The sequence below is a fragment of the Oryza glaberrima genome, chromosome 11, assembly GCF_000147395.1.
Source record: "Oryza glaberrima chromosome 11, OglaRS2, whole genome shotgun sequence".
In the NCBI taxonomy this organism is placed as follows: Eukaryota; Viridiplantae; Streptophyta; class Magnoliopsida; order Poales; family Poaceae; genus Oryza; species Oryza glaberrima.
Window position 1 is genome coordinate 5,353,392 of NC_068336.1, and position 26,246 is coordinate 5,379,637.

At 45.5% G+C, this 26,246-nt stretch overlaps 3 protein-coding genes and 1 pseudogene across 5 annotated transcripts; 2 read left to right on the forward strand and 2 right to left on the reverse strand.

Moving 5' to 3' along the window:
- Positions 1–4,142: 4,142 nt before the first annotated feature.
- Positions 4,143–5,147, forward strand: LOC127754377 (uncharacterized). The gene is made up of 2 exons (XM_052279878.1): positions 4,143–4,353; positions 4,452–5,147. The coding sequence occupies exons 1-2, from the start codon at positions 4,195–4,197 to the stop codon at positions 4,758–4,760; spliced, it is 468 nt and encodes a 155-aa protein (XP_052135838.1). The 5' UTR covers positions 4,143–4,194; the 3' UTR covers positions 4,761–5,147.
- Positions 5,148–6,320: 1,173 nt separating this feature from the next.
- Positions 6,321–9,674, reverse strand: LOC127754374 (F-box protein At4g22280-like). Of its 3 annotated transcripts, none has more exons than XM_052279877.1 (4): positions 7,859–9,673; positions 7,523–7,678; positions 7,253–7,442; positions 6,321–6,766 (listed from the first exon to the last, which is right to left on the reverse strand). In XM_052279877.1, the coding sequence occupies exons 1-4, from the start codon at positions 8,783–8,785 to the stop codon at positions 6,762–6,764; spliced, it is 1,278 nt and encodes a 425-aa protein (XP_052135837.1). In that variant the 5' UTR covers positions 8,786–9,673; the 3' UTR covers positions 6,321–6,761. The 3 variants fall into 3 exon arrangements, with proteins under 3 accessions (XP_052135837.1, XP_052135836.1, XP_052135835.1); XM_052279876.1 differs by having other exon boundaries at positions 6,321–6,710; positions 7,859–9,672; XM_052279875.1 differs by having other exon boundaries at positions 6,738–7,442; positions 7,859–9,674.
- An 11,281-nt stretch (positions 9,675–20,955) lies between these two features.
- Positions 20,956–24,304, reverse strand: LOC127754376 (F-box/LRR-repeat protein At4g14096-like; annotated as a pseudogene).
- LOC127754685 (formin-like protein 5) lies at positions 24,126–25,495 on the forward strand. Its single transcript, XM_052280261.1, has 3 exons — positions 24,126–24,138; positions 24,270–25,198; positions 25,287–25,495. Exons 1-3 carry the CDS (start codon positions 24,126–24,128, stop codon positions 25,311–25,313), a joined length of 969 nt encoding a protein of 322 aa, XP_052136221.1. The 3' UTR covers positions 25,314–25,495.
- Positions 25,496–26,246: the final 751 nt, after the last annotated feature.

Below are 26,246 nucleotides of genomic sequence, written 5' to 3' on the forward strand. Positions count from 1 at the left end.
GTTGCTTCGAAGCCAGGGCATCACCAATGATATGGCAAAGTGATCTATATAGATAGGATCCACATAAATATTTTTTCCCTATAGCAATCTCCACAATGTATATAGATATAAGGTATCAATAGGAGAAGAGAGAGTAAAGATAGATAATATAATTTACGGAATTGCTAAATGCTGTCGAATGATTTTTGAGCCCAAAATCATGCAGATTACTAACCATGGGATTTTCTTTGCGATTCGTGCTCCGGCGACCTTAGCTCTTCTCCACCAACTCCGGCGACACCTTCCGACGACAGCAATGAAATTAGGGTTTAGGGTCCCAGGTTGGGATGGGGCGGGAGGGGGGTTGGGGAGGGGGGATCGCCGGGCTTAGAGGGATGGCCGTGGGAGGTGGCGGCCCGGCGGTGGGCGGTGGACACGGGCGGGCGGCGAGGCGCCGGTGGCGGCGCCACAGCCGCGGGGATGGAGGAGGGCGGCGGGGGCAAACGGCTAGGAGACGGCGGATCCGGCGGCTAGTGGTTAGGAGGCGGTGGCTAGTGGTGGCAGATCCGGTGGCGGATCCGGTGGCGGGAAGCTGCCGGAGATGGGGAAGACGGTGGGGTGGGGGCACTCGCGCCGTCCGTTGGGGAAGAGAGGGGGTAGGGGTAGGGGAGGAGGCTGGTCGGGGAAGGGGAGGAGGGGGGGGACTCGCCGGCGCCGTTGACCCCTTCCGGCCAGCCGGCGAGTCCGGGTGGCAGCACGTGGGGCGGCGGCGCGTGGGGCTGCGGCGGAGGCAGCCTGCGCGCGAGAGAGATGCGGCGGCGGCCTGGAATGACGAGGGAAGGGAGAGGGGTTAGGGTTAGAACTACAGCACGAATCTTAAACCGATTCGACGGACCAAAATTCACATGATTTGTGAGGGGTTTTTCTATCAAATGCCATCTAGACAGCCCCTATAATTTATTCCATATGCGTAGTCCATATGCATATGGGTATCTTTAGTTATTTTTTCCATATGGACTAGTTGCACAATGGTTATAGGTGGCTGAATGGAATATTCTATTGCTTATGGACTACTTTTACACTACATTGTGGATGCCCTTAAGTATAGCCAACTACTAACTTCAAATCATCTATAGCTAATGTAATAGCCAATTCATACAATAGTTGCTTACTATACTATTAATATCTGATCCTACTTATCATACATACATTATGTCTTGGAGTCCGTGCTGCACCTGACTACATATCAGTAGCCCGCTACTCTTCTCTCTCTTCCTTTATCTATTTAAAATATGTTTGTAGCTGACTTAGGGCTGTCACAACCCTCCACCTAGAATGATGTCTATGGCATTAACTACATTGCCATGTAGGACTTTTAACTTATGTGGCACAATATTAATTAAGAGAGAGAGTGGAGAGAGGAAGAAACTGGGTCTCATGTAAGACACAGCTTCAACACGAGAACTTATGCACTAGACACTATTAAGTTTTGCACTGGGAGAGAATAGTGTCTTCATTATATATGAAGAATAAATATGATTGGTAGAGAAGAGAGATGATGTATTTATTAATGGCCCACTTTAAGAAACCATGGGTTATAGAGTGTAGTTTTTATTGTGATGTCTTATTGACGTGACACCATAGACACTGTTTATAGACACTATGGGTTGGGACTATCTTTATAACCTGCTAATGTATCTACTCTAATACGTAGTACGACAACCAAAGCGGAGGAGCATATAATCTATTCGTCTCACCGGTTACTCTCTCCTTCCAAAAGTCTTAGAATTATTTCATTCTTTATTTTTTCTAAAAATCCAAGTCCTATTTATAGTCACTATATGCTAAATTAAATTATTGATCGGAAATAAAAAGCCATTTCAATACTTGTTGGTTATATGTTCATTTGTTTTGTCACATTGTGAGTGAGTTAATTGCTCCTTAATTTTGATGAAAAAGAAATAAGTCTTAGCCTTTTGAAAAAAGTGAGTACAAATATACTCCATCCAATTTAAGTTTTTCAAAATACTTAGGATTTCTGGAGTATTTTTTAAACAGTAAGTGTGCAAGGAGAAATCATGTACATGCATACATACATGTAACCAATTAAGATTAATTTCTATTGGTTTTACCCATGCAACATTTAAAATGCGAATTAATTTTTGTTGGATACGAAGCGACGGAGCATCTTAATCAATCAATTAGGATTAATTTCAGAATGATCTATGTTTCGATGTTTTTGATCTCGACGCTCTTTGCTTCTAAAAGATGATCAAATTGAGATAAAGTGAGTACTACTAGTATACACAATATTTGGTAAACACCAACTTTACATGAAAGTTTAATATAATGTTCCATCCCGGTGTAAATTGGCTATGTCCCAATGGTCCAGAAAATCATAATAACGAAAACCAAGATTTATTGTAGTAGATTAATGTTCATTAGAACGAATCTTAATTAATAAAGATTTATGGTTTCTATTAGAACGAATCTGGACAGATAACCTATTCAGATTTATTGTACTAAATTATGTCTCATCTAATTACTATATTGGTTTTTTTTACGGAGAAAGTAAGTGACAAGGTGAGGACGAAAGGACGTTCCACAATGTTGAGGCTGTGTCTGGAACCATAACGCGTCCGTGCACATGAAAAATGGAGCGGTCCATTAGTGTGTGATTAATTAAGTATTAGCTAATTTTTTTAACAATGGATCAATATGATTTTTTCAAACAACTTTCATATAGAATTTTTTTAAAAAAAATATATTGTTTAACAGTTTGAAAAACGTGCGCGCGAAAAATGAGCCGGAGGAGCTGAGAACCAATAGTTCCAAACACAGCTAGGCTCCAAGCCAACCTTCAGTGATCATGAAATTTATCTTACAGCGAAGATTCTCGTAGGACAGTCCTAGAATATTGGGGCAATTACAAATTTACCATTATTTTGAATCGTTATTGTAAATCTGCCACTAGAATATTGCAAAAATACCACTAGAACTGTCATTCGAGTGACATCCTTGCAATATTAAAAAAATCAGTGGCAAATTTGCAAATGCCCTAGAATATTTGCCTTCTTGCAAACTGCAGCACATACCTTCTCCGGAGAGCAACCAACACCGTGTTTAGTTCTAAAATATTTCTTCAAACTTTCAACTTTTTCATCACATCAAAACTTTCTTACATACATAAACTTCCTACTTTTCCATCACATCGTTCCAATTTCAACCAAACTTTTAATTTTGGCGTGAACTAAACACAGCCTAAGATTGGTAGCCAAGAACTCTTATCTTTTCTGTGAAGGTTCTCTTCAGAAGATCCAAGAATAGGTGGTGTTTTGCAGACAATTTCACGGATCTTGTCCATGGAGCAACCAAGAGTGCTACTCAGGAACCTCATCCTTCGCAGTGGCCTTATCTTCTCTGACGTGACAATTGGTAGTAAGCATTTGCTTGAATAGGCCAGAGGAGCGTCGGCGTCGCACGCCATGCTCATCGGCGCGCTGCACACGGACGTTTTCATCCGCTTTGGATTCGTCGTGAGCATATCATTATGGGAAAAGTACACCGAAGGTCCCTCAACTTGTCATCGAGTTACAAAATCGTCCCCCCACTACAAAACCAGATACCGAAGGTCCCTCAACTAACAAAACCGTTCGCTTGAGGTCCTCCGGTGGTTTTAACTCCGATTTTATCTGATTTGGCGGGTGAGTCAGCGTGGGCCCCACCTATCAGCATTGCCACATCAGCCTTCTCTCTCTTTTCCTCCTCTCCCATCTCATCTCTCTCTCCGTTCTCTGCGATGTGAGTCTACTGAGGCCGACAATGCGAGGCGGGAGAGGAGGGCGTCGGCGACTGGCGGCCGGCGGCCGGCGGCCGGCGACGCGGCGGCGGGGGTGGGGCGGCGCGCGGGTGGCGGGCGGCGGGGGTGGGGCAGCGCGCGGGCGGCCGGGGGAGGCGCGGCACGCGGACGGCCGGGGGCGGAGCGAGCGACGCGGCGGCGGCGGCCCGGGCGCAGGCGGGCGACGCGGCGGCGGGGCCGGACGAGGAGGAGGAGGAGGGCGGCGACAGCGGTGCCCGCCGGTACAAATCCCCCCACCGCGCCGCCATGTCCTCCTCCTCGTCCAGGCCCGCCGCCGCGTCGCTCGCTCCGCCCCCGGCCGTCCGCGCGCCGCGCCTCCTCCGGCCGCCCCCGCCGCCTCGGCATCGTCGCCGCCCATGTCGTCGTCGGCCATGGAGGCCATGGACGAGCTCGTCCAGCTCGCCGAGTCCATGTGCCAAGCCGCCTCCCTCCTCCTGGGTGATGACGACCCCTCCGACGAGTCCAGCCCGCGCCGCCCCTCCACCTTCCTCAACGCCGTCGCGCTTGGCAACGTCGTAAGTGTATGCTTCCACTGGAGCCGCCGCCTCCTCACCGCTGCGGCAGCTCCCGCTCCTCCTCCGCTCTATCTGACTCGATCCGGTTTGGGTGCCAGCAAGTCGGCAGTGCATTGGCGGCCGCGGCGCGCGTCCTCCTCGCCGTCGACGTCGTCTCCTCGCTCACAGCGGCGGTCGCGTCCGTGCAGGGTGCCAGCAAGTCGGCGGTGCCCCGCCGCGTCCTCCTCGCCGTTGACGTCGTGTTCTCGCTCACAGCGGCGGTCGCGTCCGCCGTCCGCGTCGCCTCGTGCTCCCACCGCATTGTACGCCATCGACGAGGGCGTCGGCAAGCTCAAATCCGTGGAGAGCCACTGCAGTGGGCGGCGGCGGCGGCTTCAGTGGGATTCCGTCCAGGAGGTCGTGGATGAGGCGCCGCCCCGGCTCCCGCCGCCGCGTCGCCGGCCGCCCCGGCGTCCTCCTCCCCACCCTCCCCGGTAGTTGCCCGAGAGGAGAAGTGAGAGAAGAGGGGAAGCCGCGTCGCCGGTCGCCGTCGCCTGTCAGAGAGAACGGAGAGAGAGAGAGAGAGATGAGGTGGGAAAGAACAGAGAAGAGAGGAAAAGAGAGAGAAGGCTTATGTGGCAATGCTGACAGGTGGGGCCCACATGAGGCCCACGCTGACTCACCAGCCACGTCAGACAAAACCGGGGTCAAAACCACCTAGGACTTCAAACGAACGGTTTCGTTAGTTCAGGGACCTCCGGTATCCGGTTTTGCAGTTGGGGGATGATTTTGTAACTCGATGACAAGTTGAGGGACCTTTGGTGTACTTTTCCCTATCATTATCCTGCTGTGATCACCCAGCTTGACAATATCACAAACAGTTAGCCCGCACACTCCCTGGAGCAGCGCGATGTTGGGCTTCATCACCTTCTCAAGGTCGGCAGTGAGGACGCGGTACAGAGGGAAGGAGGTGGATCATGCGGCGTAGGTGTGGAGATATGAGCGGAGCAGCGGGAGGAGCAGGCGCTGCCGGAGATGGAGCATGGCGCCGGCGGCCGGAGTACGGCAACCGGCGGGGAGGAAATGGCGCCGCCGGCCGGCGACACCCAACCTCCTCTTTCACCTCTGGAGTACTCCTTCCGTCTCATTTTAAGTGTAGTTGTGAATTTTCATGTTCAATGTTTGACCGTCCATCTTATTTGAAAATTTTAGAAATAAATTAAAAATAAGTCACGCATAAAATACTATTCATGTTTTATCATCTAATAACAAAAAAAAATTACTAATAATAAAAAAATTCAAATAAAATGGACGGTCAAACATTGAACACGAAAATCCACAACTATACTTAAAATAGGACGGAGAGAGTACCTGTTAGTTTCAAACCAAAGTTTGATCGAACCCTTTAAACTCCACTACTCGAACATATACACCGGTGATGGAGAATTTCTAACGGATCCATAAAAGAATTTTCTGTTCGAATTCCTTGGAACAGCTCTCCAGATATATTCTTGCTGGGCTTAAAGTTTTTACATTAAATTATAGTAGTTTGAAATTTTATATTTTCTATAAAATATAAATAAATGATTTATCTAAATACTATTAATATAATCACAAATCTATATCCATGGATTTCTAAAGGTAGGAATACACACCTTCAACAAATCTTAGATTTGAAACTGTGTAAAACAGAGCCTTATTATCAAGGATATCAGTTTGGCAAATTTCGCAAAACCCTGTATTTGGAGATATTAGTTTGGCAAAAACCTAGGCCTTGAGGTTTCCTTCACTAGACCTCAGGTTTTCAAGCAACCCTGCACTGAACCATCACAAAAATATTGAAATCACAATTTTCATTTCAGTTGAATAAAGCTCCATAAACTTGCGGGCTACGGCCATGTCAAAACCGCGTTTTCAAGATTAAAGACCACACGCAGTTGTCATAAATTCTTTGTGCCTACCTGAATTTGTGAGTATGAGAGGCTTGAAGCACATGCCAAGAAACACGCTGGTGATCACCATGCTCAACTGCAGTTACCTTTTAAACAAAAGACACTACTGTTTGAACTATGAATAGCAATACATCACAACTAATAAGTGGCATATACTACCACCAAAAAGCTAATTAAGCAGTCGAGACAGTCTTATAAAAGGATAATTCAAGAAAAATAACCAGCTCCAACAGCTAGACGGTCTAAACAACTCATTATATCCCAGTTCTTCCTACTAGTGGAACTTAATATGAATCTCATTGACAAAAGGCAGAGTTCTTGTCACTGCAAGCTTAAGCCTTGCATTCCTGAATATTCAACAGGTACTTCATCTAGAGGATCCTTCATCATGACTTGAACTCGAATTTCCTTCCTCGAAACTGAAGACTGCAACAACACGTAGAGCACAATAAATGTTACGAGGGGCGGATGGGTGATTCAACCTACAAGGTATGCAATACCCAATGACCTTTCAAAGGTAAGGAGCAGTTATTAATTTTCAAAGATGAAGGTAAATAATTAGCCATACAATGTCAGATAGCATGTACAATAAAGAGCTATTTCACAAGTCAACAAATTGTGTTGTTGTGCAGAACTACTCATTCAAACCTGTGCCAATAACACGAAGTGAAAATTATTGAAGTAAATACTTTTTTTTGACATAAATAGCTCAAATTTAGAATTCAGCATATTATGATTCTATTTATATTACTCAGTTCAACATGAAAAAACTATGTATACTTCCATGGATCATACATGACAACAAAATATATTGGATCATGCTTTTCTCTTTATCACATCAAAATGTACCTTTCTCTGTCTTTTCCCTTTTTTGCAATTTTAGTCATTCTTTATTTCATTCACAAAGAGAAAAAAAATAGAAATTTCAGAGATATTGAAAGAATGAAGAGGGCCAACAGTTAGCTTACGATTTGTCGACCGATCCATCCTTCTGATAAGAACCACTACATCCAATGTACTCAAGAACTTCACAGTTTCACAGACCCCTTCATCAACTTCTTTACAGTGGACTTTCACTACCTTAAGATGTTTGGATATTGCAGCTGGTTTCACCAATGCACTGTAATTTTCTATTGCCCCTATCATAGGTTTAGTTTCCTGTAGCAGGGAGATGAATTTCAGCTTCAACAAATCATGCACAATAACATTAATAGTGAAGTGGTTGTAAAAACTTCTACCTTGGAAATTTGAAGAGTGAGTTTCAGTAGAACCGGTGAGTGTTCGAGAATACAAGCTAGTGCCCAGAAATTATTAGCAACACACCACTCATTGAGTAACAAAGACTTCAACTTGCTAAACAAAGGGCACCATCTTAAATCACTTCTGAAAATACGCTGCACAAAGTACAGGCGAGAAGATCATTCAATCTTTATAGTGAATGTATGATTTAAGAACCAAGACAGTAGCAATCATGCAAAAGAATGTTAAAATGCCAGATGACGAATATAGGGAAGGAAACAGAAATAAGGGACAGCAAATAACACAAAGGGGATAAGATCTTAGTGTAAGTGTACCATTTCAGGTCCAACTATCAATTCCAACTTCTTAGCTTCTGATAAACCTCCAAGGAGCACGCATTTGGCACTGTCATTGCCAGCATTATCTACCATACCATAACAACCACGACAGTATTCATCTTCACAGTTACCAGAGTAAGTATTACTACACAAGTCATCACTATCTCGGTGGGGTCTGACAAATGCTGCAATTAATGACGGCATGCTTTCCAGAAATGGAACTCTGCCCCAACAATCATCAAGACGGAGCGTAATGAGGTTTGGTGCATAAATGTGAGTGCGGTGATGTTCACTGAATTCAGGGAAGTCGAATGTAAGATATTTTACTGACTGGGACAAGATCTTCTCGACAGAATTAAAACAGCAACTCGCAGAGAAATATATATATTCCAATGCAGGACAGCTGGAGAAGTTGAGGACAAATTTTCTGAAATCCAGACCAGAAAGATTGAGCTCTGTCAAGTGCCGCGAGACGAGTGAGAAGCCATCGTCCATTTCAATGTATGCATGCACATTTTTTATTGTAAGCACCTGGACTTGGCACATTAGAGCATACATGACCCACATGATGGCACAATGGAATGGATTACTGTCGCCGGACATTATCATCCAGTGTGCACATGAATTGATTTTGATCTCAAACTTGTGTAGAGGCGAGCTGCCACGGAAGAGCACTAGATGGTTGACAAGCTTGATGAAGTCCTTGGGGCTCCTCCATCTCTCTGTATTGGTGATGCACAGGATGGGCGTCAATTTCCAGAGATGGCGCCAGCGCCGGGACAGGACACAGGTCTTCACGGCATCCTCGGCCGGCAGGAAGGACAGAATGTGCTGGAGGAGAGCATCCGGGAGGACGTCGATCCTGTCCTCTTCGCTGGCCTCAGCCATGCTCTTGCTCCTCAAGCTCTTTTGCTTAGGAGACATTCCGTCGAACAGGTGGCGGGCGACGCGGGCACTACCGCGCAAGAAGCGAAGAGCTGACTCTCACCAGGTGCAATGCGAGGTCCTCGCTTAATCAATTAGACGCGCGGCGCCCATGGCGGGGAGGAGGCCCAGCCGGCCGGGTGGCTGGCCGTGTCGGCGGTGTGGCGAAGCTTCGACTTTGCCGTGGTCGGGGCCGGGGCGACGCTAGGACGATGCACCTTGCAGGGACGAGGCGACGCTCGTGCCGCACGTGGGGAGGGGGACGCGGCTGCAGTAGCGCGGATCTGAGGAAGATTCGCCGGCGAGCTCGCCGGACACGGCGGGGTCGTGGCGGTGGATGTAGCCAAAGACACGCTTTCAGGGCTCACTGCTCTTCTTCCACTCTTTTTGGTTGCCTTAGGGCCTGTATAGGGGAGTTTTTAAGCTGCGCTAGCTACTCCCAGAATCAGAAGCTTCCTAAACAATTTAGCTTTTGTCTAGATTATAAGAACATGTAGGCCCTATTTGTTTAGGCTTATAAGCCAACTTATAAGCCAAAAAGTCTAAGCCTAAACAAACAAGTAGCTTTTTCGTTTGGCTTTTTTAAGCCATAAGCCACTCTTACACTATTAAGCCAAAAGCTAGGTTGGAGAAGCTTTTTTGGCTTATATAAGATAGATGTATGACTCCACCACTAAACTTAGGACATTAAATTCACTGACTTATAAATCATATAAGCCAATAAGCTGACTTAAAAGTCTAAACCAATAAGTCTAAGCCTAAACAAAGAGAGCCGTAATATATAATCTAGAAAATGAAATAGAAACTGAAGCTGAAAAACCTAGCTTTTCCATATTCTTAGAAACTGGATACTAACTAGCTATTTTAAACTCCCCAAACAGGCCCTTAAATCCTAAATACTTCCTCTATCCCATAATATAGAGAAAATTCCCTATGTAGTATAAAAAAAAAGTTGCTTTTTCCTCTCTAGCACCTAAACTTTAAAAGTTCTCTATCTAGACACTTCTAAAATTTTCCTTCCCTATGTAACACTTCTGTTAGTTTTTACATTTGACGATGTTAACTAGCAGGAGAAAAGACGATTTTGTCCTTATTGAGTTTTCAGACTTGCATTAGCCTCCTGCCTGTGATGTATATGTGAGCACTATGTTGACCGATCTGTTTCTTGTGTGTGTCGTGTGTATGTAGAAAATTCCAAAATATATATTGATTAGCCGATGCAATGCAGAGCCTTTAATTGAATTGTTTCCTAATACGTGTAGTAGCTTGAACCTGTCTCAGATTAGCTTTCCTATTTCTCTCGGAAACCATGCACGACACACGTATTGGCACGATCGATCAGATCGGCCGCTGCTATAGATCGTCGACTGCTGCTGCTGCTGCTGATCGATGTAGGCGCGCGACAAACAGGTCCCAAACTGTGGCTGTGTTTTGTTCCTGAAATTAGAGAAAAGTTTAGGAAAAGTTAATAGTTTGGAAAAAAAAGTTAAGAGTTTATGTGAGTAGAAAAGTTTTAGATGCGATGTGATGTGATGGAAAGTTGGAAGTTTGGGGAAAGTTTGGTGTGAACTAAACAGGCCTGTGTTGGTTCGTGACAGCACAGGATAAAAAATAAAGAATAAAAAAAACAGTGGCAAAAGCAGCCAGCGGCAAATATAGACTACGTGAACAGAGAAAGAGAAAAAAAGTACGCCTAAAATATCAACGATCATGTACATGCAAGTCTAAAAAACTAAAGAAGGGAAAACCTTAGTTTTCTCCTGCTAGTTAACACCGTCAAGTGTAAAAACTAACGAAAGTGCTACATAGCGAAGGGAAATTTTAGAAATGCCTAGATAGGGAACTTTTAAAGTTTGGGTGCTAGAGAGGGAAGAGCAACTTTTTTTTATACTACATAGGGAATTTTCTCCATAATATAAGGCGCGGTCAAAGCTGGCACGGTCTTCAAAACTAATCTAATGATATAATTTTTAACAAATAAAATTCATTTTATATTATACTAAGTGTTGGTCAAATGTTTTAAAGGTTGAATCTTAGAATATGTACGCGTCTTATATTATGGGATAGAGGGAGTAGTCTTCTCAAATCTCAACTGCTTTCTCGGTAAAAAGAAAAAAGAAAAAAAATCCTTCCTAGCTGGTATATTTTCTGAAACTTTTGTACTTCCTCCTATCCAATCCCAAAATATAATAGATGTGATTCAACCTGTAATTCTGGATAGAGGTTGCTATATTTTAGAATAGAAAAAATAAAATTAAAAATTTAAAAAATGAATCATGTCTCAAAGTCAAATGAGTCGCGTTTCCAAATTCTAACGGTAACCGTTTTACTATCCGGTTCACATTTATAAACTGCTCGGCAAAACTGCCAAGTTTTAAAAATATCATATTTGTAAAATTTGTCTGAATTTTAGTGGCACAATCAAGTGGTAACCATGGTTATCGACTGGTCACTGATTGTGCCATGGTTAGTCAGTGACCAGTCAGCATTCGTAAACCCTGAACTGACCACTGAGCCATCCCAAAAAATATGACATCACAATTTTCATTTCAGTTGAATCAAGCTCAAAAAACGTACAGCCAAGAGAACCACGTTTTCATCAAGACTAAGCGTACGCAAAGTTGACATACTTTATTTATATGCCTACCAGAATTTGTGAGGTTTGACTGCAGTTACTTCTTGAACAAAAGGACACTATTTTACGAATAATACATAGAAGTACATCTCAAGTAGTAAGTGGTATATACTACGTATTACGATCTTAGCACATTAGCTAAATGCACATGTAGAAATTAAGCTAAGCAGTCGAGACAGTCTTAAAAGGCTAAGATAAATAACCAGCTCCAGCAGCTAGACAGTCTTAAACAACTCATCCTATCCAAGCTGTTCCTCCTAGTGGAACTAACATAGGAATCTCATAAACAAAAGATGAAGTTCTTGTCACTGCGAAATTAGGCCTTGCATTCCTGAATAATCAAGAGGTACTTCATTTAGAAGATCCTTCGTAGTGACTTAACCCAAATTAAATTCCTTCCTCGAAGCTGAAGACTGCAACAATATGTTGAGTATAATAAGTTCTATAAGGCACAGATCGTCTAATAGATCATCTATACAATTAGTTTGTACAGCCAGATCAACAGATCATGTATACAGTGAAATATTCATATCATCTGATGGATTACCTGGATGCATTTCTTGTTGCTGCTCAGAGGCATCAGGGTTGAGATCAAAAGGATGCACAGCATGGTTGGCACCTCCCTGGACACCAATTCCAACATGTTCATCCTCCTGGACACCATGGTTTTGATCTTCTTCCTGAACCGCAGGTTTAAGTTGCTCATTGAGGTCAGCTAATACCTCTGTATTGTTAGAATAATTGGGCTAGGCCCAACTTATCCTATTAAATCTCAAAGGCCCATAATAAGTGTTAAGGATAATAATACCACCTCAGGATTTAAGCGAGGAATATCTCAACCTAAATAGGGAGTTATTGGAGGCTCCCTGTTGACCGGTTGAGGTGGGGGTCGGAATGCCACACGCGCGCGCGCGCGCCAGGCTGGGCCGAGGCCGTGGGCGTGGCTGGCGGCGTGCGTGTGTCACGTCGCTATCCTTTTGCAGCCACTAACCCACGTTCCCACGATTCTCTCCGCAACAGCGCGTCCACGTTCTTTATCGGCCGTGGGCGTGGCTGGCGGCGTGCGTGTGTCACGTCGCTATCCTTTTGCAGCCACTAACCCACGTTCCCACGATTCTCTCCGCAACAGCGCGTCCACGTTCTTTCTCCTGATAGATAAGGAGGCAGCGAGTCCGATCCGTTTTCATCGCTTCTTTCCCGGTGTTAATTCCTCCTCCTCAGCGCTTGAGTTGCTGGGCGTGGCTGGCGGCGTGCGTGCGTCACGTCGCTATCCTTTTGCAGCCAATAACCCACGTTCCCACGATTCTCTCCGCAACAGCGCGGCGTGCGTGTGTCACGTCGCTATCCTTTTGCAGCCACTAACCCACGTTCCCACGATTCTCTCCGCAACAGCGCGTCCACGTTCTTTCTCCTGATAGATAAGGAGGCAGCGAGTCCGATCCGTTTTCATCGCTTCTTTCCCGGTGTTAGTTCCTCCTCCTCAGCGCCTGAGTTGCTGGGCGTGGCTGGCGGCGTGCGTGCGTCACGTCGCTATCCTTTTGCAGCCACTAACCCACGTTCCCACGATTCTCTCCGCAACAGCGCGTCCATGTTCTTTCTCCTGATAGATAAGGAGGCAGCGAGTCCGATCCGTTTTCATCGCTTCTTTCCCGGTGTTAGTTCCTCCTCCTCAGCGCCTGAGTTGCTCTCGCTTCCTCGCTTCTGATCTTTTGCGCGCACGAGAGATTGGAAGGAGCAGAGTGCCTCCGAAACCACACCTTCGCCTGAGATCTGCACCGGGTAGGCGGGTGATCAGGTTTTTGGGGAGTGCCTCCCGCACGACTGCTCGTCGCCATGTCTAGAGTTGCCGCCGCCGCTGCTGGAGGAGATGGCGGAGGTGGTGCGCCGCCGCCAGGAGCTGGAGCCGGAGGTGGTGCGCCAGGAGGTGCCGCGAACGACAACATCAACGGAGGCAATTCTGCCTCACAATCCAGCGGAGGGCCATTCTCGGGGTATAACCTTCTCCTGTTCCTGTTCCCATTGTTAGCGCTATCTCTGTTCCTGTTCCCATTGTTAGCGCTATTGCTTTACCGCTATGTTCTTGTTCCTGTTCTTCATGATGCCTCTAGCATGTTATTGCGTTACTGTAATGTTCCTGTTCCTGACATTCATGATGCGCATAGTATGCTACTGGTTATGTTAAGATCACCCTACACTGCTTATGCCATGATTATTGCTTTAACATTTTGGATTAAAATATGCCGATTCATGACTATATTTCCAACAATCCAAAAACCTGATAGGTCATTTTCGGTAGTTGGCTTTGCTGCTGCATTGAAACCACATGCTTTTGATGGTTCTAACTATAAGAGATGGAAAGCACGTGCACTATTGTGGTTGACAGCGATGCGGTGCTTCTATGTTTCACGGGGCAAGCGAAGTGAACCACCTCTTTCTCTTGAGGAAGAGGCTAAGTTTGAGGCTTCGGATTGCCTGTTCCGTGGAGCATTGATCAGTGTACTCGCTGACAACATAGTGGACGTGTACATGCACATGCCTTCTGGGAAGGACATGTGGGATGCACTTGAGGCCAAGTTCGGAGTTTCTGACGCCGGCAGTGAGCTGTATGTCATGGAGCAGTTCTATGACTACAAGATGGTCGATGACCGTTCTGTAGTAAAACAAGCTCATGAGATTCAGATGCTGGCTAAGGAACTTGAGAACAACAATTGTGAGTTGCCGGACAAGTTTGTGGCGGGTGGCATTATTGCCAAACTACCACCTTCTTGGTCGGACTTTGCCACTTCTCTAAAGCACAAGAGACAAGAGTTCAGTGTTTCTGATCTCATTGGCTCTTTGGGTGTTGAGGAGAAGGCGAGGGCAAAGGACGTCCGGGGCAAAAAGGTTGAGGGAGGTTCTAGTGCCAATGTGGTAAGAAGAAGAACCCTCATGCATCACACAACAACAAGAAAGTCAAGCCTGATGTCAAACCCAAGGCTGCAACCAACTTTAAGAAGAAAGGCAAGGGAAAGGCAAAGGGAGACTGCTTTGTGTGTGGCAAGTCTGGGCATTAGGCCAAGGACTGTCCTGAGCACAAAGACAGGAAGTCTGCCAACATGGTCATTAGCGAGGGTGGAGGAATATCGGGGTACGGTAAAATATTACCTACAGTTCTCTCTGTTTTTCACTCACCTGATTGGTGGGTGGACACTGGTGCTAATATTCATGTATGTGCTGACATTTCTCTGTTTTCTTCTTATCAGGTCGGGAGAGGTTCCTCCTTGTTGATGGGAAACGGGTCGCTTGCGGCTGTTCATGGTGTTGGTACGGTTGATCTGAAGTTTACTTCGGGAAAGACCGTGCAGCTAAAGAATGTGCAGCATGTCCCTTCAATAAAGAAGAATCTAGTTAGCGGCTCTCTATTGTGTAGAGAAGGCTTTAGACTTGTGTTTGAGTCCAATAAATGTGTCGTATCTAAATACGGGACTTTTGTTGGAAAAGGTTATGACAGCGAAGGCTTGTTCCGCTTTTCTTTGAATGACATGTGTAATAATCATAATGCTGTGAACCATATTAGCGAGAATGATGAGTCTAATGTGTGGCATTCGCGACTCTATCATGTGAATTTCGGTTGTATGACGCGCTTAGCTAACATGAGTTTAATTCCAAAATTCACTTTGGTCAAAGGTTCCAAGTGCCATACTTGCGTTCAATCGAAACAACCTCGCAAGCCTCACAAGGCATCTGAGGCGAGGAATTTGGCACCTCTAGAACTTGTTCATTCCGATTTGTGCGAAATGAACGGCGTGTTGACTAAAGGGGGAAAGAAATATTTCATGACACTGATAGATGATTGCACTAGATTTTGCTGTGTATCTATTGAAAATAAAGGATGAGGCATTGCATTACTTTAAAATCTATAAAGCTGAGGTAGAAAACCAACTTGAAAGGAAAATCAAACGGTTGAGGTCTGATAGAGGTGGGGAGTATTTTTCCAATGAGTTTGCATCCTTTTGCGAAGAGTTTGGAATTATTCATGAGAGGACGTCTCCCTATTCACCCCAATCAAATGGGGTGGCCGAAAGAAAGAACCGTACTCTAACTGAGATGGTGAATGCCATGTTAGACACTGCGGGGCTTTCCAAGGAATGGTGGGGTGAGGCAGTTTTGACTGCGTGTCATATCCTGAATAAAATTCCAATGAAGCATAAGGAAGTAACACCATTCAAGGAATGGGAAAGGAAGAAATTAAATCTCTCATACCTACGAACATGGGGCTGTTTGGCCAAGGTAAATGTACCTATAGCCAAAAAGCGGAAACTTGGACCAAATACTGTTGATTGTGGGTTCCTTGGTTATGCTATTCACAGTGTGGGTTATAGATTCTTAATAGTAAACTCTGGAGTACCCGACATGCATGTTGGTACAATTCTTGAGTCCAGAGATGCTACATTCTTTGAGAATGAATTTCCCATGAAACATACACCTAGCACTTCTAGTAAAGAAACTGTCATGCCCCATGAGCACTTTGCACCGATAGAACACAATGATCAAACGCCTAAGGAAAATCCTGAGGAGGACAACATTGTAGATACTCGCAAGAGTAAGAGACAAAGGGTTGCAAAATCCTTTGGAGATGACTACATTGTATACCTCGTGGATGACACCCCAAGAACCATAGAAGAGGCATATTCATCTCCTAACGCTGACTACTGGAAGGAAGCAGTACGCAGTGAAATGGACTCGATTATGTCTAATGGTACTTGGGAAGTCGTTGAGCGTCCATATGGGTGCAAGCCCGTAGGATGCAAATGAGTTTTCAAGAAAAAGCTTAGGCCTGATGGTACAATCGAAAAATACAAGGCAAGGCTTGTGGCCAAGGGTTATACCCAAAAGGAAGGCGAGGACTTCTTCGACACATACTCACCAGTTGCTCGCTTGACCACGATTCGAGTACTACTTGCTCTGGCAGCCTCTCATGGTCTTCTCGTCCATTAGATGGATGTTAAGACAGCTTTCCTAAATGGAGAGTTGGAGGAGGAGATCTATATGGATCAACCAGACATGTATGTACTAGAAGGTCAGGAGGGAATGGTGTGTAAACTGTTGAAATCCTTGTATGGCCTCAAGCAAGCACCTAAGCAATGGCATGAGAAGTTTGACACCACGCTTACATCTGCAGGCTTTGTTGTGAACGAAGCTGACAAATGTGTATACTATCGCTATGGTGGGGGAGAAGGGGTGATCTTGTGCTTATATGTCGATGACATATTGATCTTTGGGACCAGCCTTAATGTGATTGAGGAGGTCAAGGACTATCTGTCCACGAGTTTTGAAATGAAGGATTTGGGAGAGGCTGATGTTATTCTTAACATCAAACTACAAAGAGGAGATGAGGGTGGGATTACACTTGTGCAATCCCACTATGTGGACAAGGTTTTGAGTCGCTTTGGATATAGTGACTGCAAGCCAGCTCCTACTCCTTATGATCCCAGCGTGCTATTAAGGAAAAACCGAAGAATAGCAAGGGATCAACTGAGATACTCTCAAATCATTGGTTCATTGATGTACTTGGCTAGCGCAACGAGGCCTGACATGTCATTTGCTGTAAGCAAGCTGAGCCGGTTTGTCTCAAAAAATCCAGGAGATGATCATTGGCAGGCTCTGGAAAGAGTAATGCACTATCTAAAGGGCACTATGAGCTATGGAATTCACTATACCGGGTATCCAAAAGTACTAGAAGGGTATAGTGACTCAAACTGGATATCTGATGCTGATGAGATAAAAGCCACAAGTGGATATGTGTTCACACTTGGAGGTGGCGCTGTTTCCTGGAAGTCTTGCAAGCAGACCATCTTAACGAGGTCAACAATGGAAGCAGAACTTACAGCACTAGATACTGCGACAGTTGAGGCCAAGTGGCTTCGTGAACTCCTGATGGATTTGCCGGTGGTTGAAAAACCAGTGCCGACTATCCTAATGAACTGTGATAATCAAACAGTGATTATTAAAGTGAACAGTTCAAAGGACAACATGAAGTCATCTAGGCACATCAAGAGAAGACTGAAATCTGTCAGAAAGCAGAAAAACTCCGGAGTGATAGCATTGGACTATGTCCAAACGGCTAGAAATCTGGCAGATCAGTTTACCAAGGGGCTACCACGTAATGTGATAGACAGTGCATCGAGGGAAATGGGCTTGATACCCACCTAAGGTTGCATAATAGTGGAAACCTGTCCATTGTGATCGGAGATCCCGTGAATTTGGATGGCGAAACAAACTATTGTGTGACTGAGAGAAGAGACCCTTGAAAAGGGCTCATTTTCATGATGTGCTTATCTTCTTTCCTGCATGGTAGGATGGCTCATGCCTTAATGTGATCCGAGTGGCTTTTCCAAGCAGAGATGTTGACCTGCAGAACATCTCAGAAGGAACACACCTATATGAGTTCGATTGCTAGTCACAGTCTATGAGGTTTGGGCGATCTCTAGATACTCATGAAAGGCCTGGAGTTTGACTTATATGCTCTAAACAGAGGGGATGCGAACGGCAGCCCAGTACCAGTCAAGGTTCTGAGTGAAACCTGATCACACAAAACTGACAATTCAAGGCATAGTCCATTGTTCAGTTGTGGTCTGATGTAGCTCATTTCTTAGGTGGAAGTTCAACTTAACAGTCTCCACCAAAACCCTGGTATATCAAACAGGCACAACATTGAGAACATTTCTTATGAGTCTTGAAATTTGGTGGGGATTGTTAAAATAATTAGGCTAGGCCCAACTTATCCTATTAAATCTCAAAGGCCCATAATAAGTGTTAAGGATAATAATACCACCTCAGGATTTAAGCGAGGAATATCTCAACCTAAATAGGGAGTTATTGGAGGCTCCTTGTTGACCGGTTGAGGTGGGGGTCGGAATGCCACACGCGCGCGCGCGCCGGGCTGGGCCGAGGCCGTGGGCGTGGCTGGCGGCGTGCGTGTGTCACGTCGCTATCCTTTTGCAGCCACTAACCCACGTTCCCACGATTCTCTCCGCAACAGCGCGTCCACGTTCTTTCTCCTGATAGATAAGGAGGCAGCGAGTCCGATCCGTTTTCATCGCTTCTTTCCCGGTGTTAGTTCCTCCTCCTCAGCGCCTGAGTTGCTCTCGCTTCCTCGCTTCTGATCTTTTGCGCGCACGAGAGATTGGAAGGAGCAGAGTGCCTCCGAAACCACACCTTCGCCTGAGATCTGCACCGGGTAGGCGGGTGATCAGGTTTTTGGGGAGTGCCTCCCGCACGACTGCTCGTCGCCATGTCTGGAGTTGCCGCTGCCGCTGCTGGAGGAGATGGCGGAGGTGGTGCGCCGCCGCCAGGAGCTGGAGCCGGAGGTGGTGCGCCAGGAGGTGCCGCGAACGACAACATCAACGGAGGCAATTCTGCCTCACAATCCAGCGGAGGGCCATTCTCGGGGTATAACCTTCTCCTGTTCCTGTTCCCATTGTTAGCGCTATCGCTTTACCTTCCTGTTCCCATTGTTAGCGCTATCTCTGTTCCTGTTCCCATTGTTAGCGCTATCGCTTTACCGCTATGTTCTTGTTCCTGTTCTTCATGATGCCTCTAGCATGTTATTGGTTACTGTAATGTTCCTATTCCTGACATTCATGATGCGCATAGTATGCTACTTGTTATGTTAAGATCACCCTACACTGCTTATGCTATAATTATTGCTTTAACATTTTGGATTAAAATATGCTGATTTATGACTATATTTCCAACATGTATCTCCCTCATCTAGTGGTGAGTTTAGATCTATGGCCTTAACTGATCAATGGATGATGAAGTGGAAGGCCATAGAGGGGTAGCAAAAGGAGCTCTCTTTTTTTTTCCTCCAAAATTTGGCACTACAGTATTTTTGTAACATTTTTAGCGCAATGGATGAAAATAATCCAGATATTTTTAGCATCCATCTCACCTTCACCTTCCCTGCTCAAATCAAAACAATCAAGCTCGTGCACGAATTGACTCGATTCCTGTACGAATTGTTGAGTTCGGAAGCTGTACTGCTGCATGAAGCCATGAACAACGTCTTGGGCTCCAATCCACGCATCATATGGGCACAAAAGCTCGCCTAGCCGCCCTCCGACTCCACCACCTTCTCCCCCTGTTCAGCACAAGCAATCCCGTCTCTGCTAGTACCACCGCGAGGGGAGGAGCAGCAGCATCAGCAATGGCACCACCACCGCCATCGTCGTCGCCGCCACGCGACCACAGCCCCCTCTTCACCGCCTTGGCGGTGGCGGTAACGTCTCTGCGCTCACCATGTCGTTCCCTTCCCACTCGGCTTTTTTATTTACCATTTTGCCGACTAGGATGCCACATCAGCAAAACCATCCGTGGACGACGGGTGAAGATTTCTGATATTGTGGTTTACGGTTGTCAAATAAACTGGATGTAAAGATGGCAGACGATAAGTGGACTTATTCCATTCCTTTTCTAAGCCTATATAACACTTGGATAGGTCCATACAAACTAGGCCAACTTGGCCCATAGTTCCACGAGGCATTGGGCCCTCGTAGAGCGCTAGATTATGTCCAGGTACCGAGGTACGTTCTCATCCACAACCAAAGAAGCATCTCTCGCTGCAACCAAATTAAGGAGCTCCACTGACTGACAAACATGCCCACATACTTTTACCAGATATGCATATACTATTAACATTTCAAGACGGGGCAATGTTGGTAATGTATAGCTGGATATTCGTCATCCCAGAGAGAATGAATCAGAATTAACATGGAATCCAAAAGACATAATATAGCATGGCATATGATTTGTATATTAGGTACAACTAGATTACCAGCATTTCTAAATTACCTTTTTAAGCGCCCTGCGGTTACAAGTTCTGAGTAAGTCATTTTGTCAGTTATGATCCGTCCCTGTGGCAATGACTAGAACTGACATATACAGAATACTGCACCCTTGTCACTGGCTCACTGCAAATTAAGCACCAACGCTCTGAATGGTATCATAGTAGTATATCCATGGACAGAGAAAATACAGGGTAAGTCCAAAATCTAAGCATCATCTGCAGCAAATAAAATGTTCAGTTACTTGACAAGAAATTTAAAATACCGGAACAGACTACAAAACCCATTTTCAGTAACACGTTTCATATAATCCTATGTTTCAAGGCAAAATGTTTTATAGAACATCATATTTATGCCAAAAAAAAATAGCATGCCATTATGATATATAACATTTAAGTTAAATTATATACTGAAATTAGTAGGGGTGAGAAACACATTCATAGACTCTACTATCCCCTTCCTCACTTACATGAGGGTGGTATTCGGTGACCAGTCAGCATTTGTAAACCCTGCATTCAGCCGCAAAAGAAAATTATGATATCACATTATTCATTTCAGCCGAATCAAGCTCGATAAACTTACAGCCATATCAGAAATCCAGAACCACGTTTTCATGGCTCAAGTGCACACCCACCATTATATATGGAGATTATAGCTACAAACACATTCCAAGTAGTAAGTGGCATATACTCGAAATAAGTTAAGGGAGTTTGGCAAGTCGAAGATGTGACAGACTGACTGAATGAGTATTTGTCCGAGGCGTGTTAAATCGCATCACCGTCTCAGACAAACACATGAGTACTACTCATTATAATATTCTTAGAGCAGGTACAATAGCAGACTATAAGCCAGCTGCAAACATATTTTAAGAAGATAAATGAGAAGAGAGAAGAGCAGCGGGCTACAGATTTGTAGCCAGCTGTAGCACGGACTCCAAGACACAGTGTGTGTATGATAGGTAGGACCATATATTAATAATGTAGTATGTAACTATTGTATGAATGAGCTATTGAATTGACTATAGATGAATTAGAGCTAGTAGTTGGTTATACTGTTAAACTTGCTCTTAGAACATTAGCGAAATGCACAGACACGTGCAGAAAGCTAATAAGTCAAGACTGTCTTAAAAGGATAAAATGAATAATCAGCTGCAGGCTCCAACAGCTAGACGGTCAATTCTATCTGAAATGTTCCTGCTAGTGGAACTAACATAGGATCTCATAGAAAAAAGACAAGAGTTCCTGTCACTGCAAAATTAAAGCCTTGCTTTCCTGAATGTAGTAAGGCCCTGTTTAGTTCCAAAGTTTTTTTCCAAACTTTCAACTTTCCATGATATCAAACCTTTCATGCACACACAACTTTTCAGTCACATCGTTCCAATTTCAACCAAACTTCCAAACTTTAGTATGAACTAAACACAATCTAATTATAAGAGAGGTACTTCACGTAGAAGATTCTTCCTCAAGATCTGAACCGATAGATTCTTCCTCGAAACTGAAGACTGCAACAATATGTAGAGTACAATAATAAGTTTTATAATGCACAGATGGGTGGATCAATCAACAAGGTAACCTCTTACGTAAAAAAAAATCAACAAGGTAACCAATACCAAATGAATTTCCAAACCCCAAAGATAATTAAAGAGGAATAATCAATTTTCAAAAATGAAGGGGAATGGGTAGCCATAAATGTCACTTAACATGTACAATTAATAGCTAATTCACAAGTCAACATATTGTGTTAGTGTCCAGAATTACTTATTCAAACATGTGCTAATAATAGGGAATGAAAACTATTCAACAAGTAAACAGCTCAAATTTAGAGGTCAATATATTATATCTCTATTACTTAGTTCAACAGGAAAAAAAAACTTTGTATACTTCCAATAAAATACATTGGATCATGCTTTCTCTGTATCCTGTCCAAATGCTGTTTGGCCCCCTTTTTTCAATAAATTTGTAGCGGCAATTTTAGTTCTTTCTTTCTCTCATTCACAAATAGGAAAATACGGTGTAGCAAATTTCAGAAATATTGAAAGAATGCAAATGTCAATAGTTAGCTTACGTTTTGCAGATCGATCCATCCTTTTGATAACAACTTCTATGTTCAATGTAGTCAAGAACTTCACAATTTTGTAAATGCCGTCATCAACTTCTGTACAGTGGACTTTCACTACCTTTAGATGTTTTGATGTTACAACCGGTTTCACTAATACGTTGTAATTTTCTTCTCTCTATCATAGATTTATTGTCCTGTAATAGGGGAATGAATTTCAGATTTAAAATTTCATGCACAATAACATTATAAGAGTGAAGCGACTGTAAAATCATATACCTTGGAAATTTGAAGAGTGAAGTTCTCTAGAACTGGTGACTGCTTGAGAATACAAGCTAGTGCCCGGAAATTATTAGCAACACACCACTCATTCAGTAACAAAGACTTCAGCTTGCTAAAAAAAGGGCACCATCTTAAATCACTTCTGAAAATGTGCTGCACAAAGTGCAGGTGAGAAGGTCAGCCAATCTTTAATTGTTGTGAATACAGTAGCAATGAATAAAAAATTATTGCTAAAATGTCACATGATGAATATAGGGAGAGCAACAGAATAAGGGACAACAAACAACGTAAACGAGATAAGTTTTTATAGTAAGTGTACCATTTCAGGCTCAGCTATCAACTCCAAATTCTTAGCTTCCAATAGACCTCCCAGGAGCATGCATTTGGCACTATCATTGCCAGTCTCATCTATCATACAAAGACAACCATTACAGTTTTCACAGTTGCCAGAGTAAGTATTACTACAGTAGTCATCACAATCCTGCTGCGCTCTGACAAATCCCGTAAGTAATGACGGAATGCTTTTCAGAAATGGAACTCTGCCCCATAAAATGTCAAGATGGAGCGTAATGAGGTTTGGTGCATAAATGTGAGTGTGCTGATGATCACAGAGTTGGGCCAAGTAGAAGCTAAGATATTTAACTGACTGGGACAAGATCTTCTTGACATTATAAAAGGATCAATTCTCAGAGAAACACATGTGTTCCAGTACAGGACAGCTTGAGAAGTCGAGGAAACAATCACCGAACACTATACCAGAAAGCTCTATTTTCATCAAGTGCTGTGAGACGAGAGGCATGCTGCCATCCATTTCAATTTGTGTCAACATGAAGTTATGGATTTTGAGCACCCGGACTTGGCATATTAGAGCATACATGATCCACATCACGACACGTCGGAATATAGTACTGCCCAGATCAAATTCATACTCGCCCAGTGAACTGAATTCCAACTCAAACATGCTTAGAGGCGCGCTTCCACGGTAGAGTAGTAGGATGTTGACAAACCTGTTGAAATCCTCGAAGCTCTCCCAGTCCCATCTGTCCTCCGTTTTGACAATACGCAGGGTGGGCGTGGATTTCCAGAGGTGGCGCCAGCGGCGGGATAGGACGCTGGTCTTCAGGGCCTCATCAGCCGACAAGAAGGACAGGATGTGCTGGAGGAGAGCGTCCGGGAGGACGTCGATTCCACCCTCCTCCCTGGCCTCAGCCATTTTCTTGCTTGTCAACCCCTTCCGCTTAGGAGGCATTCCGTCGAACAGGTGACGGGCGAAGGGGGACACTGTGCGCGCGAGAAGCGAAGAGCCGACTGACCACTGACCAGGTGCTGGTACAATCAAGTAGCCGTGCGGACGCTCGCGCCGCCGCACGTGGGGAGAGGGATGCGGGTGCAGTAGCGCGGCCGCGGATCTGGCCGGCGGCGTCGCTGCTTCGCCGGCGGCGTCGGGGTGGGCGGCGCCTCAGTCCTCACAGCCCTCACTGCTGCTCCTGATTTTGTTTCTCCTAATTTTTTTTTCTCTATACAAATTTTGCTACTGAAAATCATGGCTATACGTGGTTTGGGGATAATCTAGACTAATATAAAAAGCACGAGTTGTGTTAATTGCAATTAACATAGCAGTTGCAATTAGCGCTTAACCCTCCAATTAGCGCTTCTCGTACCAAACCGTCGCTCGAAAAAAAAAAAGAAATCGAAAAAACCCCTCGCCAGACCGCCCGCGCCTCCTCCGCCTCCGCCTTCTCCGCCTTTGTGTGGGACCCACCTGTCATCCGGCCCAAACAAACCGCACACCATCGGCTGACCACGTCGCACCCCCCTGATCGCGCTCCCCATTCGCCCGCAACCCCTTCCCGTGTCGACGGTTCCTTCACCGCCGTCGGCCGCCGCTCGCGGAATCCCGGTTGCCGCTCCCTTGTCTGCCCGCTCTCCCGCTCCCCCTTACCACCACTTCCCCCGCCGCCACCGCCTCCATCCAACTGCCGCACGTCGCCGCCGCCGCCGCCTCCTCCTCGCACGCGCCGGCCGGAGCTGCGCGCCCTACCCCGTCGCCTCCTCGCGCGCGCCCACCAGACAACCGGGCGCCGCCGTCTACCCTCGCGCCTGATCTGTCGGCGCCGCCGCCGCGCGCCCGCCCGCCGGAGCCGCGGCCCGCATCGCCGCCGCGGCCTCCCGCCGGAGCCGCTCGCCTCGTGCGATCCCGCCGCCGCCACTCCGCTCGCGCGCGGCTGCGCTCCCGTCGCCGCCGCCTCCCGCTGGAGCCGCTCGCCTCGTGTGAGCCCGCCGCCGCCGCTCCGCTCGCGCGCGGCTGCGCTCCCGTCGCCGCCGCCTCCCGCCGGAGCCGCTCGCCTCGTGCGAGCCCGCCGCCGCCCCTCCGCTAGCCGCGCTCTCGTCGCCGCCGCCTCCCGCTGGAGCCGCCCTGCTTCCTGCCTCGCCGGTCTCCTCCGTGCCGCACCCAATCTCCGTCCCCGCCTGCCGCTGCCTCCTCCTCCTCCTCCTCACACGCCCACGCTACTCCACGGTGCTCCCTTCTTCTCTGCTCGCGCCGCTTTCAGGTCCGTCCGCCCTCGCCGCCTCGCGCCCTCGCCGATTTGTTCCACCCGTCCCCGATGGGTGCAGGTCCGTCGCCTGGTGCACTTTGTCATCGGAGTTTATTTCCATCATCCCTGTTGCAGTTTATCTCAATCTTCAACTCCTTCATGTGCAGATCCGGCTTCCTCGACATCATCCTTGAAAGCGACCTCGTGCAGGTTTGCCGAATGCACTCCCGGCGTCCTCTACCTCCTGTGCCATTATGTGCAATTTTTGTGCTGCACTTTGTGCTGAATTGTGTGCTCGTATTTAAAAGCACTTTGTATGTATGATGCATATTTCCTATGCTACTAAATATAAATTTTAATTGGTGTTACTATTATCTGACTAGATGCCAATACGTATCGATTACATCAAATACTGAGTTTGCATCAAACATTGGTGTGATTACATAAAAGATAATGCTAGACCAACGTCAAGTTGTTAAATGACAACCTAAAGTTTGCTAGCTACGTACTGGTATTGGACATGCAGCTGAATGAAACTGCAGGCACGCAACATCAAGATCGGAATGAGCACTCTAACAGAAAGTGAAACCACTGAAAATTAGCCTTTTCTTTTCTGGTCCTTCTTACATGGTATTGGTCTGCTTGGAGGGACTCAAAGCCATTTTACATGCTATGATTGTCTTCATGATTTTCATGTGTTACCGAGAATTGACGCCGCAAAAGTCTATACATGGCTGTGTCATCTGGAAATGAAATGAAAGATATTCTTAGCAGGACTACTACTTTTATCTGTTATTTTACTCAGAGTTCTATATTGGCATCTTTTTCACGCTGATGTTTGGTTTTATTTGGCAGCAGTGCTTCAAGGGAGTTTATTTGATTCTGATGACAAGATCAGGATCCTAGCTAGCAATTTAGCCAGATCAAATTTAAGATCTTTCCTTTCTGAGTTAATATTGCAAGCAGAGATGCTACTTTACAAAGTTCAGCACGAACTTGTTAATTTTCACTGCTGCAGGTTCTATATGGTGCTTCACTTAATTTTTTTGGCATGACTTTCAATTCTGATATGGGTATTGGTAAAACTTGCCATGACTCTGAATTCAGATGCACTTACTGTACAAATA

Bases quoted from the DNA above. Each gene is read 5' to 3' on its own strand.
- LOC127754377 (XM_052279878.1), top strand. From the start codon at position 4,195: ATGTCGTCGTCGGCCATGGAGGCCATGGACGAGCTCGTCCAGCTCGCC. The intron at 4,354-4,451 runs GTAAGTGTATGC...TTTGGGTGCCAG, and splicing joins CCGTCGCGCTTGGCAACGTC to CAAGTCGGCAGTGCATTGGC.
- LOC127754685 (XM_052280261.1), top strand. The intron at 25,199-25,286 runs GTCCGTCGCCTG...CTTCATGTGCAG, and splicing joins CCCGTCCCCGATGGGTGCAG to ATCCGGCTTCCTCGACATCA.
- LOC127754374 (XM_052279875.1), bottom strand. From the start codon at position 8,785: ATGTCTCCTAAGCAAAAGAGCTTGAGGAGCAAGAGCATGGCTGAGGCC. The intron at 7,679-7,858 runs GTACACTTACAC...TACTTTGTGCAG, and splicing joins TGATAGTTGGACCTGAAATG to CGTATTTTCAGAAGTGATTT. The intron at 7,443-7,522 runs GTAGAAGTTTTT...TCCCTGCTACAG, and splicing joins TCACTCTTCAAATTTCCAAG to GAAACTAAACCTATGATAGG.